Source organism: Cucumis sativus, chromosome 1, assembly GCF_000004075.3.
Source record: "Cucumis sativus cultivar 9930 chromosome 1, Cucumber_9930_V3, whole genome shotgun sequence".
NCBI classification, from domain to species: domain Eukaryota; kingdom Viridiplantae; phylum Streptophyta; class Magnoliopsida; order Cucurbitales; family Cucurbitaceae; genus Cucumis; species Cucumis sativus.
Genome location: NC_026655.2, coordinates 1,247,776 through 1,261,035, shown reverse-complemented (window position 1 = coordinate 1,261,035; position 13,260 = coordinate 1,247,776). Strand labels below are relative to the sequence as shown.

The following is a 13,260-nucleotide window of genomic DNA, read 5'->3' as shown; positions in this document are numbered from 1 at the left end:
TCTTTTTGACTTGGTCTCTCCCATACCTAACAATAAACTATGAGAAATTAACCTTTCCAGACTTGCTGTTAATTTAAACTGTTTTGAACTCTTTAAAGGAACACTCTCTTTCTTTAGTAATTAATATTGTGTTTTAAATCCTTTATATTGATTTTGAATGATCAAGATATGTATGATATCTGTATGTATTTATATATATAACCATCGTTTTGCTAGTAATTTGAAGTCATATTTTAGGTACCATTTCAAAATCAGCCATTAATTTGAACTAAATAAGATATTTAAGACAACAGAATCTACAACCTACCTTTTAAATATAAGATAATAAATCAAAATATCTGCAAAATAGGGCAAACTTTCTGATTATATCAACAAAATCAGAAATTTGTTATACATTTTTGTCATATAGAATCATTTCCTCTCTTTTATTTTAAGATTTTATTTATAATTTGTTTTTTATTTAACGCATTACAGCTCAATGTTGAGCCAATAAGAATTACAATAACGTGTGCACACACACAGACATATATATATATATAAGATGGTGGCAAAATAGAAAAAGGGGAAGCAGAAACTTCCTACTGAGTGTCTCTGATGAAGCTTTGCGTTGGGTGGTAAAGGATACCGCAGCGTGTAGGCTATTTGAATTTCATTCTCTTTTTTCTTTCTTTCTTTCTTTCTTGAGATAATTCATTGCCTTTATATATATTTGTTCCTATCTATCCTAATAATAATAAATTACGAACTTTTTATTTTAGAATAAAGGTATAATATACCCTAAGCGCTAAATATTTATGGAAGTTCTTTTATCTTTTTATCTTTTTAGTGTTTAATTATTTTTATCGCTTTTTTTTCGTGTAAATGAATTCAATTTGATTTGCAATATTAGAATTTTATAATTTCCATTTTATTCATTGATTCTTTTCCTATCTATTTAAAAAGTAATATAGATTTGTTGACCAATTTATGTGCATATTAAAAATATTTGAGTTTGTCATTTTCTCTCTTTCTTCTTGTCATGTTTATTTGATTGGTTTTGGTTCGAAGATAAAAAAATTTGTTTAGATTTTAATAAATCTAAACAAAATAGTTCAATAATGTGTACCAAATATATTGCACCCGTTAATTCGAGGCATTTTTCACTTTCAAAATTGTAATTATTTTACAGATATTTTTTTTGTAAAAACCCGTAATTTTTCTATAGTTACATAATACAATATAGAACTTAAGAAGCAACCATTTGGTCAACTTAAAATATCTTTTTAGGTAAATTGTATTGTTTATTTAGTTAGTTCAGATACTTTAATTAGTTCATAATCTTATTAGCAACATTTAATATAGAAATTTTAAAAAAAAATCTTATGAAGATTATAATTAATTATAAACCATTTAAAACATTCAAGAAATTGTTAACCAAAGCAAATTAAAAGTAAAAAAGAAAAAGAAAAAGAAAAGTGCAATTTATAAATTGAATTCCACTACTAAAACGAGCCGCCACAACAATTCACTATTTGTCCCTTTCTCATTCCGTCGTTTCCCATTAACTTCATATTCTATCATAATTTTCGTCCACACGATTCCAACTTCTTGCCTTGCACGTGACTATTTCATGCAAACTTCAATTTTCTTCTTCTTCTTCTTCTTCTTTTTTTTTTTTCTAAATAGTTTTTTATTTGATTAATATTTGAAAATCCCCAAAACTAGAAAGTAATTAGTGTTTGTTTACCGAGAAAATCAGAGAGAAAATTTAGAGGGAATTTTGGATATAAATTTCTCAAAATTTTCAACCTCAATTCTTCAATTTCCTATTTTTTAATTGGTCAATAAATCTTCAATTTCCCTCTCTTCCTCTTCACTTTCAATTCCCTTCCGCTCTTCTTCTTCTATTTCTCTCCGATCCCACCTTCGAATTCTCTTCCCCAATTCCAATCTCTTTTTCGATTTCTTAATCTTTTCTCTTTTCGAAATTCTTCTTTTCTCCTCGTTTTCCTCCACCCCATTTGATCTCATTCACTTTCAATCTCGATTTCTTGCCCTTTTTTACGATGTGATTCTTACGCTCTCGGCCCGCCCAGAAGAAATTCACGGCTGGCTTTGATTATTTAGTTGTCAATCTTATTCTAAATTTCAACGGTTTCCTTCTTCGATTTGATTCTCGAATCAACAATGGTGTCCGCATCGATTCAGAAGAACATGCACTCTCTTCTTGTAGCCAATCTCACGAAGCTAACGATTCCTTCATCTTCTTCTTCTTCTTCTCCTTCTGCATCAGCCGCCGCCGTTCACGACTTTGATTTCAACGATGTCTTTGGCCCTACTAATCCGTCCCCGTCATCTTTTCACGGGGACCCACAACACCATGAACAGCAACAACCAGTGGTTATTCACAATAGATCTCATTCATTTGTGGGTCCTTCTCCCCGGTTAACTCCTCCAGCTTCTCTTCCTTTTTTCCGAGAAGTCGATTCACAGAGCGAAGGGGAGGAGGAGGAAGAAGAAGAAAATGACCTAGAAATCTCGACTCGTGATGGAGCTCAAGAGGAGGAGAAAAGGGTTGGTGAAACTGAAAATTGTAGTGGAGAAAATGTACAGGGGAAGATTGGAGTTGGGGATTTTGATATTCTTCGAGTTGTGGGAAAAGGGGCGTTTGGTAAGGTCTTTTTGGTGAGGAAGAAAGGGAATTGTAAAGGAAACGGTTCTGATAATGATGAGATTTATGCTATGAAAGTCATGAGAAAGGATACTATTATAAAGAAGAATCATGTGGACTATATGAAGGCTGAGAGAGATATTCTCACAAAAGTTGCTCATCCTTTCATTGTTCAGCTTCGCTACTCTTTCCAGGTACTAAAATTTTCTCCTCTTTCTGATCTTTTGATTGCTTGTATGAGACAGAAGACTTCTAAGTTATGAGAATTTTGAGACGAATGCATCTTTATGTATGAATTTGCAAAGTAGTTTCTCCTTGTGTCATGTTTTGATAGGCTAAGTGTTTCTATTTGTAGACCAAATCAAAACTTTATTTGATTCTTGATTTCATAAATGGGGGACATCTCTTTTACCATCTGTACAGGCAGGGGATCTTCAGGTACCCCTCCCACCTTAGTTAAAAAGTTTGTGTTCTCGTACTAATCATGATATTATAGGAACTCCATTTGATCTGGATCATGGATTATTTTTAATTAGTGAGGATCAGGCAAGAGTCTATGCAGCTGAGATCGTATCGGCTGTTTCGCATCTTCACAATTGTGGCATTGTGCACCGTGATCTCAAGCCTGAGAACATTCTCATGGATGCTGATGGACATGTAATGTCAAGCTAATATCTTGTAGTGGCTTTCTTCCTATCACGTATTAAAAAGAGTTTTCTTCCTTTATTCCTGAATCTTTAATATCTATACAGGTAGTGCTTACTGATTTTGGACTGGCCAAGGAGATTGATGAATCAAGTCGGTCGAATTCGTTGTGTGGAACAACTGAATACATGGCTCCAGAAATCTTGCTTTCTAGAGGCCATAACAAAGATGCTGATTGGTGGAGTGTTGGAATCCTCTTGTATGAAATGCTTAGTGGCCAGGTACATGAAATTCAGTCATTCCTTTCCTAAGAATGGATGAATTGCATTCGCAATTGCAAGAATTATAGGAAACCAACTATGCTTGTGATGCTATGCATTCTTTTAAGTTTAAAAACTGAAAATTCAGTGAAGGGGCTAGAGTCCAATGCTACAACTGTTGGTTGAATTTATCAATCTAATGCTTGTGTTCTTCATCCTAGCGATCTGCCGATGGTTAACAGTTACTTGTTATTACTGTCTTTCTTCTCGACTATTTGCAGCCACCATTCACACACACCAATAGAAAGAAGCTTCAAGAAAGAATAATCAAAGAGAAAGTGAAGCTTCCACCATACCTAAGCACTGAAGCTCACTCTTTGCTCAGAGGGGTAAACTAAGAACTCCATTTTCATTTGTTGTCATCTTTATTTCCACGACAATCATAAATAATAACAGGAATTGTTCTTCACAGCTGCTAGAAAAGGAGCCTTCTAAAAGATTAGGTAGTGGACCGAAGGGAGGAGACGAGATAAAAAACCATAAATGGTTTCGACCTGTGAACTGGAAGAAATTGGAGTGTAGGGAGCTGCAACCGAAATTCAAACCGGATGTCAGTGGGAATGACTGCACAGCAAATTTCGATCACTGTTGGACAGCAATGCCCCCTGACGACTCACCAGCTCCGACCCCAACAGATGGTGGACACTTCCAGGGATATAGTTATGTTGCTCCTAACCTTTGGCTTTCATCATCTGGATAGAATTGCTGATCATGATGTTTTCACTATATACTGGTAAATGCAACTGTACATGAGTCCTATACTGCCATTAAATTATTGCTTGTTTCACAATTCAGTGACTGGCAATCTTTCAGATACTTTCAAATGCTTGTGTTAATTCAATGTGACTTCTTCTAGACTTCCCAAGTTCTCTCTGTCTCTCCTGTGATCAAAAGTACTGTTTTTTAACTTTTTTATTTTGCAAATACTCTTATCAAGTGTTAATGAAAGTTGATTTACACTTTGGTTCATCATTATTGTTTTTGAATTCCATCAAATCGAGCATATATGCAGTTATCATCCATGTTTCTGAAAAATGGCTTCTGCACGACATTACTTGGACCAATCTGTTCTATAGGTTGTACCACTCGTTCACCGTGGCTAGAACACCAATACCTATAATTTTCAAACAACGATGATGTCTTTGCATGCCCTCACACCTGTTTGTATATTTTTCTAACAGGTTCATTCTTTTTTATCACAATAATTCCATCCTTGGGGTAAATTATTGTGTTTTGGATAATGAAAAGTTGGTGACTTTTTGGGATACAGTTGAAACTTTAGGTTAAAGTGCAATTTTAATCTGTATGGTTTGGTTATTAGAATCTTATTTAAGGGCTAGGAGTGACTAATTTCTAATGTGTGAAATTATATGCACAGATCTAATCACAAACAACTTTTTTTTTCCATTTAAATGGAAACAGAAATAAAAAGATCATAATAAATGCAAATGGATTTTGTTCAACACAGAAAGATGAGATTCGAAACGATAAATTAATGGTAAAGGAAAAATAAACACATCACATTCACAGCTCATGTAGGGAAATAAAAAACAAACAAATAAGTGAATAGATTCCCTCTAAAGTAATGCTAACATTTTAATTTCATTTTCAAAGTCATGGAAGGTACAATTGAAAATTTTCAAAGATAACAAGATTAGATTTTAAAAGTACAGGAAGAAAGACAATGGCACATGCAAAAAGAAGTATCAAAGCCTGTGGGGATTTCATTTTATATTCAACAAGGTTCTTTCTTTCTACTTCTAATTGATTTATAAGTTTTCGTTGTTCCAAAAATAATTATATCCATCAAACAACCCTAATAATAAATAGAGATTTTAGGTGCACAAATTGCATAAAATGTCCCTAGAATATTTTCAATTATACCTCTTTCACTAATTAAAAATTTGACCTCAATCTTTTCCAATTCTCAAAATTACTCAAAACAAATTCACGTAATTGTAAAAATGGATTTTTTTTATATATTTTTTTATGTTGATATAAATTTAAGGGCTATTTGCAAATAATTGCAACTCCTGCCATAATTATAATTTCCATAACTGTCAAAAATAGTAAAATAGTATATAGATAGAAGAAAGTGTAATGAATGATAAACGATTTTATCATTTGTTGGTTTTTTCTACCGAGAAGAAAACTCCTAATTCCTATAGAAAAATTCAAACATCATTAATACATCTATCATTTGTGTACCATACCAAAAGGATTTAATAGAACTAGTAATTAATAATTGTGTGATGCAAATATGACAAATAATTAATAATTGTGTATATAAAAAAGATTATCTACTTGCAAATTTAAAAAATGTAGTGATAATTTATTTTTAGAAACAAATTTTTCATTCCCTTACTTTAGAAACAAATTTAATTTTTCATTCCCTTATTTTAGAAACAAATTTAGGTAAGGTCGAGAGGGTTCGAAATTCCTTCAACTTAATCCTCGTCATATAGTATATGAAACCTACCAAGTGGTAAACTTGTTTTCTATTATCTTCAGATTCAGATTCAGGTTCAAGTCTCACCTCTAACCAAATTTCTAGATCCCCTAGTGATGGAATCTATTGCATAAATGTTGATGAGATAAAAAGAAGGGTATGGAAGATAAGAGGAGGAGAACCTCAAACCACATATAAAATGCAAGGCCCCAAAATACTGACCAATAACCATATTATTGGAGAGAAAGAAAGAGATCAGATGATCACTTAAAAACGATAGGACAGAGAAGAGAGACATCAGTGATTCCTTTCAAAGGTTGACAAAAATTTTAATGGTACATCATACACAAAAACAAGGGGGAATTTTACCTCCTTTTTCCCCCCTCCCTTTCTTTCCTTTTCACAATATTGCAACAACAACCACCACCCATTTTATCCAACTTGGATATTCTTTCCTTCAAACTAAATTCATTTCTAACACAGAGACAGAATAGTTTAGTCATTCATTATTTTCAGTCAGTACCCAGCTACCGACAACAACAGCAAATCATCAAGAAGAATCTAGATTTTACATAGATGCCATCAAAAAACATGATTGGATCAGATCAGATTCAGTCACCTAATAACTTCTGTCGTCTCTAATTGTTAATAATTTCTTCTTCTTCTTCTTCTTCTTTCTTCCTCTCAGATCTGTAAATTTTTCATTATGCAGCACTTATGATCCCATCACCATTATTGAAACTTGGGATGGGTTGGAAAGTTGAATGTCTTGATGAAGTTTCTCTTTGGTCAGATGTTAAGGAAAGGCGAAGGGATAAAGCTGATGATGATGATGATGATGGTGATTCATTTCGTATTTGATTAGAGGAAAAGATCGAATCAGAAAGGGCGAGCTTTAGTGATCCATCATTTTCTGTGTTTACTTCTCTAGGACCACAGTTTTCTATTAGATTCTTGGTTGGGGTGGCTAATGGTGTTGGCCCAAATGAAACTGGTAAAGTTTGTATTATTGGGATTGCGTTGTTTTTAGAAATTTCAGGTAAGGTTGATGGAGTGAAGGAATGGGATTGAGAGGGAATTTCTTTACGCTGCAAGGGTTCTTCAACCATTGGAGCAGCCGTGACCTAACAAAAGCAAAGAAAAAGAAATAAAAATCAGAGTTCATCTTGAAATTCAAACTTTTGGGGGTTGGTGAGCGACATGATAGAAATTTTGAGATGCATAAGTCAAGTCTTTTATTGGTCAATTAAAGAGCAGAAGCTAGAAATATGAAATCATTTAAGCAATTTGGTCTTTTAAAGGTCAACGTCTGCCTAAGAAAATGTAAGACTGAAATAGAAACTTAGATCCATCATCATAGAGAGTAATTCATCATGGATTTTGTCAATCACAAACCTAATTAGTTGAGTCCTAATTGACAACCAAGTTAAACTTGATTGTTGAAAAGTTAGGGATTAAGATCCCTATTCCGTAATCAGATTCAACAATCAAACAAATAGCATATAGTAATTGATTAGAAAAAGTATTAGTGAGTTACCGTGTCCGTCGTGATATCGAAAAGACTAGATCTACGGCGACGGCGATTAAGATTGCTCCGGCGGAGAAAGTACTTCTGAGCGTGGCTAGCGACCTGAGTTGGAGTGCGAGTCTTAACAAAGTTCCTAGAGATTCCTCTCCAATCCCCCTTTCCTACTTGTTGTAGTCCAATTAAAAACAGCTTGTGTTCTTCCTCAGTCCAAGGCACACCTATTTTATCAACACAAACACAGAAATTCAAAAGCCAAACTCTAGTTTCTTTCCGTACGTTCCGATCATAAAACGGAGCTACTCTACTAAATTAAATAGATCGAAAATTGAATCTAAAGAAATCAGGAGGCAAAAAAAGAATCAGAAACTAGAAGAAATTAAAACGAATCAATAAGAGAAACAGAAATCAAAGGCGATCGGAGATCCGATGCCGATCGAACCTCGCTTGCGCTCACGTTCGCGGTTCCCTCGGGCGTTGGGAACAGCATCATCCGCAGAAGCATAACCAGCGGCAACATCGTCTTTGTTATTGACGGAAACAAGGTCGTTCTTATTATTGTCGTTTACGATTACATCGGTAGCATCATGAGGTTGTTCATACTGAGACAGATTGTTCAAACTCACACTCTTCCTCATCGAATCCACCACCACTCTGACACCAAACAGCATGATCTCACCTGGACTGCCGCCACCGGTCTCGGCGGCGGCGGATTCGTTGACAGCAGCAGAGGTGCTCCGCATGATCAGGTGGAGAGAAGGACGAAGACGAAGAAGGAGGCGGAAACGGCGAGGGTGAAAGGGGTTTGGAAAAGCATACAAGTGGAGAAGGAAACGTGGCGGATATGGAAGAAGAAGGATATTTTAGAGAGAAGCATGTGTGTATATATAGAAGAAGGAGAACAAAAAGATGACACACGCGGCACGTGGAGGTCGGTGCAGACACGCCTCAAGATAAAACGTGGTAATTTTATTTTCTTTTATATATATATATATTTCTTTTGAGTAAATCAAGGTCAATTTTTTTTCCGCTTAAACTTAAACTATAAATTTTCTTCCGTTTGAATTTAACATAGTTTATTTACTCCTTATACTGTGATGGTTTAAATACTACTTTATTACCATGGATTTTTTCACGGTAATAATAATTAAAAGAACAAACAAACTATTTTTCCTTCTTGACAAAACAAAAATGGCTGAATATTTTGAAATTTTTTTAAAATAACAAATTTTACGATATATTTACAACTTATAATAAATTATATAACGTATAGTATGATATGTTATACTAATGTGATAGAAGACTATTAGTAATAAAATTCAAAAATTTATTTTAGTGGGTAAATATTTTAATTTATTTTATTATTTTAAAAAATGTTCAATATATTTTATCATTTATACTATTTTTAATATTTCATGTTTTGCCTTTTTTTTCTCTTTTATTTTTCATTTTTCATTTTTTTTTTTTGTTGGAATGTCCGTTTAGATATTAGGTAGCCAAATCCAGTAACAAATAATCTTTTAAAAAATAGTTTATATTTGGGTAGGAAAATCTAAACAATATTTGTCAATTTAGTACAATATCGTGTTATGTGTGTTATTTTTTTGTGGGTCAATGAACTTTTTTGGTTTTTCGAAATTGCTTTATAATTATTTGGGTGTATGTTAGTTTTTTTTCTATATATTTTTAACTTTAACTCTTACAAATTAGGTAATGATAAATAAAAACTTGAAGGTTTATAGTTAAAGATGTATTTTCAAATATAGCATAATTTGAATCGAAATATTTACAAAATATAGCAAAATTTTATATTTTATCAATAATATTAATGCATTAACAATATCTTTAATAGAATATGAAATTTTATTAATAATTTTTACAATTTTATTATTTACCATAATTTCTCATATCAAAATGTATGAAAATATTATTTATTAATCACATACTAGTATAATTGAAGAGTTTAAAGCTAAGTCTAAATTTGTCCACACTTACAAATTATTTTGTATCATGTTGTAAATTTCATATATTGGACTGAATTACAATACATATTACTTTAAGGATTAATAATTAAGTGAAGGTGAAATTTCAAAAGAATAACAACTATATAAAAAATTACCAATTATATATTTTGTCACGATAAACTCATACGAACTGAATCTATGTACCACGTTGGTTTATGAAAAATATTTTACCGTTTTCTAATAAATTAATTATTCAGTTTCTATTTGTTAGAACTTTCTATGTACAACTATAACTATCGTTTTTATTATATATCATTTAACAAAACTTACTTTAATGTACTACAAAAATACTGTAAATATGTTAAAAGTATTTACAAATTTTTATATTCTATCAATGTAATTAATTATTTAAATTTTACGATATTTTATAAATATTTTAGTTTATTTTATTATATTTAAATATATTTCGTTTTTAAAATTGAATTGTGCAAACATTGTTAAAAGAGAATAAAATGTAATGATAGGAGTTGTAGCTTGACCAAATAAAGTAGTCAATATATTATTATTTCCCAAAAAATTAACACCATTAACAAGAATGATGGATGAGATTGAATATATAATTCAAAAGGTATAAGGTAACCCATACAAATATTTAAAAAGATACTTTCAATTTTACAATGATGGTAGACAATTTTATCTTTTTATCAATGTCTAACTTTTCCTATTTTGACTAAGTTTATACTTCATTTTTCATGTTTAAGTGTAAAATGTCCATAAACTTTTTTTTAAAAAATTAGTATAAGTATTATATCTAAAAATATTTAAAAATTATTTGTGTATCTAATAAAAATATAACCGTTGATTTTGTACGTAATACATTGTAAAAGAAACGGAATGAGAGATTTGGTATAAAATTCAAGTCTTGTTTTATGTGTTTTATATATAATGAATTAATCACGTATGCTTTTAGTAGGCAGTCCATATCATATTTTTGTTTCTAATTTGGTATGCAAAATTTGAATTTGTATTTTCAAAAATGTAATTATGTATAAATAGAACCCAACAAATACGTCTTTATTGAACTTTTGTTCTCAAAATTTTTACCAAATAAGTTCTAAAAACTTACTATGGACAAGTGAAAAATTCCTTAATGATTTTAGAGAATTATTGATGCAGTTTTGTTAAATAATAATAGTCTAAATCTATTTTAACGACTTTTAACAGTTTTAACTATTTATACATTTATGTTTATCCAATTAGTAATGAAAACAGATTGTATTGATAGATGAATTGTAATAATAGGTATTTATTGCAAACATAAACGGATTAATTTTAACAACATTTACTTGAACATTTTGCAAACGGTAACTTGTTTTCTTATTTTTATTATTTATGATCAATCGGTAATGGTAATGGTAATAATAACGATAAGATTCTTCTTACATAATTTTCAATTACAATCAAGTTAAGTATCATCCACACATTTAAATCATAATGCGAATTTTAATTACAGAGTTAGAAATGGACCTTACTAATCTAACGACAAATTTTAATTTATATAATTTATTGTATATTTCTAGTGGAGTAAATTGAGTTGCTTTTTAACTTTTTTTTTTTATTTTTAATCAATATCAAATAGAATTGACCCTTTGTTCTTTCTAAGCTTCAATTATGTAAAAGAATAAAACAACAAAATAATTTCTATATGAATTTGATCCTTCCATTTGATTTGATTTATATAAGATATTTTTTCCCACTTCAATCCCAACTTGTATAGAAGCAAGTGACATTTTTCTTATGAAAAAGTATATACATATGGTTCGTTGTTGTGGACAATTTCATCCTCTCCTTTTTCGAAATCTAAGTAAAAAGATCGAAAAAAGGTAAGGTTTTGATCTAAAAAAATTTCTATCATTCACCTATCACTGATCGGTAGGGAGATTTTCATCTCTTGTCTATTCTTTCCATATATATACATATACATATATCTACACTTCTTTGCAGTGGACTCTAATAATGCAATACTTAGTGTTTCATATGTAACAAAAAAAAAAAAGCTTAAAAAAATTGAGGTAAATTTGTCTACGAAAGAAAAACCTATCATTTTAATTCTTATTACCATTTTTAGTTGGGACAAATTACAAGTTTTTGTCTATATCTATAAATTCTTTTTATCTCTAAATTTTCAATTTTGTAATTAACAAACTACTGTTAATACTTTTGATGATAATTTATTTTACATATTTTTATACATGTCAATTTATTTTTTTTATTTTTTTGTATGGAGGGTGGGTTTGGTTTTGGCATATTCCATTTAAATCAAATGGAAGTGAAATTGAAAGGATTTTTTAGAAAGAAAAAAAAACTTGGGTGGAGAAATTGTAGGGATTTGATATATGGCATTACATAATAAAAATAATGGTGGTGTATGGTGGCCGCTGCTACGCCCTTCAATTTGCTCACATGTCGCTCTCATTAATTCTCTCTTTCTCGAACTTTACTTCTTTTTTTCCTTTCTATTTGTAAATAAAATGTAATAGATGTTAACATAAAAAGATAATTATTTTCCAAAATATTAAATGGAAGTACATTTTTTAAAACAATGAAAGTAGGTAGATTTAAGATTTTAATAAAGAAAATGTGTGAGATTTTTAATTAGCACATAAGGTAGATAAATAAATACAAATTTAATTTTGTTTAAAGTGAAGTAATCAAACATTTAAACCTATTAAACTTTAATTCTTGTTAATTTTTTAAAAAGTATTTTACTAAACTTAATAGTTAAGTTACCTTGATCAAAATGTTGTTATTTTATTGTACAATTGGAATATTGGAGAATTCAAGAAACAAATATTGTATTATGTCAATAGAGAACTATATCATTTATTCGCTTTCACAATGAAATGATGCGATCTCTAGGTTAAACAAACAATTGAAAGGAGAACAATATCATTTATAGATCACTTTGGTACATAATTTAAATTAAATTAATAGAATATAGTACAAAAAAATAATAAATATTTTAAAATATAGTAAAATATCATTATCTATCTAAGACAAAAAATAATAAACTACTATTTATGTCTATATCTATTATGATAGACACTTTCCTATCAACAACCGATAACAATAATGATAGATTTTAATATTTTATCATTCTTATAAATATTTTAAAATTTTAAAATTATATTAAATTGTTTTATTTAAAAAAAACCCTAAAACTATTTTTTAAATAAAAACAATAGATAGTGATAATGGTAGCAAATAATAAGTAGGAGAGAAAACCGAAACATTTACTGGAGATTTGAATTTTGAAATAGTTTTAATTTCTCCATTTTTAAAATACATTGAGGGTGCCACGTAGATCAACTCTACATAATTCTAGACAAAAGAAAGAGGAACTTTTTGACTCAAAATAATAAATAAATAATTTGTTTATAAAATAAAATAAAGAGAGTTTGTAAGCCAAAAAAACGAGGATATATCATTTATATTTTAAATTTTCAAAATAATAAATTTAAAGGTAGATTACTGTCATATTTATCAAATTTATAATATAAAAAACAATGTTATGAACCGTTCTTTTTTTTAAAAAAAATTGTCATCTAATCCAATTTTCCATAAAATAAATAGAAACGAAAGTTTCTCATATCAATAGAGTGCTACTTTCTAACAAATATTTTATTAATTAACATAGCTAACAACAA

General features: G+C 30.1%; 2 protein-coding genes across 2 annotated transcripts; one reads left to right on the top strand and one right to left on the bottom strand.

Moving 5' to 3' along the window:
* Positions 1 to 1,519: 1,519 nt before the first annotated feature.
* Positions 1,520 to 4,587, top strand: LOC101214867 (serine/threonine-protein kinase AtPK2/AtPK19). The gene is made up of 6 exons (XM_004138089.3): positions 1,520 to 2,844; positions 3,006 to 3,088; positions 3,187 to 3,307; positions 3,403 to 3,576; positions 3,837 to 3,944; positions 4,028 to 4,587. The coding sequence occupies exons 1-6, from the start codon at positions 2,167 to 2,169 to the stop codon at positions 4,313 to 4,315; spliced, it is 1,452 nt and encodes a 483-aa protein (XP_004138137.1). The 5' UTR covers positions 1,520 to 2,166; the 3' UTR covers positions 4,316 to 4,587.
* A 1,674-nt stretch (positions 4,588 to 6,261) lies between these two features.
* On the bottom strand, positions 6,262 to 8,468 carry LOC101214626 (transcription factor MYB1R1). Its single transcript, XM_004138088.3, has 3 exons — positions 8,032 to 8,468; positions 7,602 to 7,810; positions 6,262 to 7,188 (listed from the first exon to the last, which is right to left on the bottom strand). The coding sequence occupies exons 1-3, from the start codon at positions 8,330 to 8,332 to the stop codon at positions 6,769 to 6,771; spliced, it is 930 nt and encodes a 309-aa protein (XP_004138136.1). The 5' UTR covers positions 8,333 to 8,468; the 3' UTR covers positions 6,262 to 6,768.
* Between the last annotated feature and the right edge of the window lie 4,792 nt (positions 8,469 to 13,260).

What these genes read in the sequence shown, in the direction of transcription:
- LOC101214626 (XM_004138088.3), bottom strand. Translation starts at nt 8,332, where the DNA reads ATGCGGAGCACCTCTGCTGCTGTCAACGAATCCGCCGCCGCCGAGACC. An exon ending in CGAACGTGAGCGCAAGCGAG is followed by an intron (nt 7,811 to 8,031) that starts GTTCGATCGGCA and finishes TTGATAAAATAG; the next exon opens with GTGTGCCTTGGACTGAGGAA. An exon ending in TCGATATCACGACGGACACG is followed by an intron (nt 7,189 to 7,601) that starts GTAACTCACTAA and finishes TGCTTTTGTTAG; the next exon opens with GTCACGGCTGCTCCAATGGT.
- LOC101214867 (XM_004138089.3), top strand. Translation starts at nt 2,167, where the DNA reads ATGGTGTCCGCATCGATTCAGAAGAACATGCACTCTCTTCTTGTAGCC. An exon ending in AGCTTCGCTACTCTTTCCAG is followed by an intron (nt 2,845 to 3,005) that starts GTACTAAAATTT and finishes TTCTATTTGTAG; the next exon opens with ACCAAATCAAAACTTTATTT. An exon ending in TACAGGCAGGGGATCTTCAG is followed by an intron (nt 3,089 to 3,186) that starts GTACCCCTCCCA and finishes ATTTTTAATTAG; the next exon opens with TGAGGATCAGGCAAGAGTCT.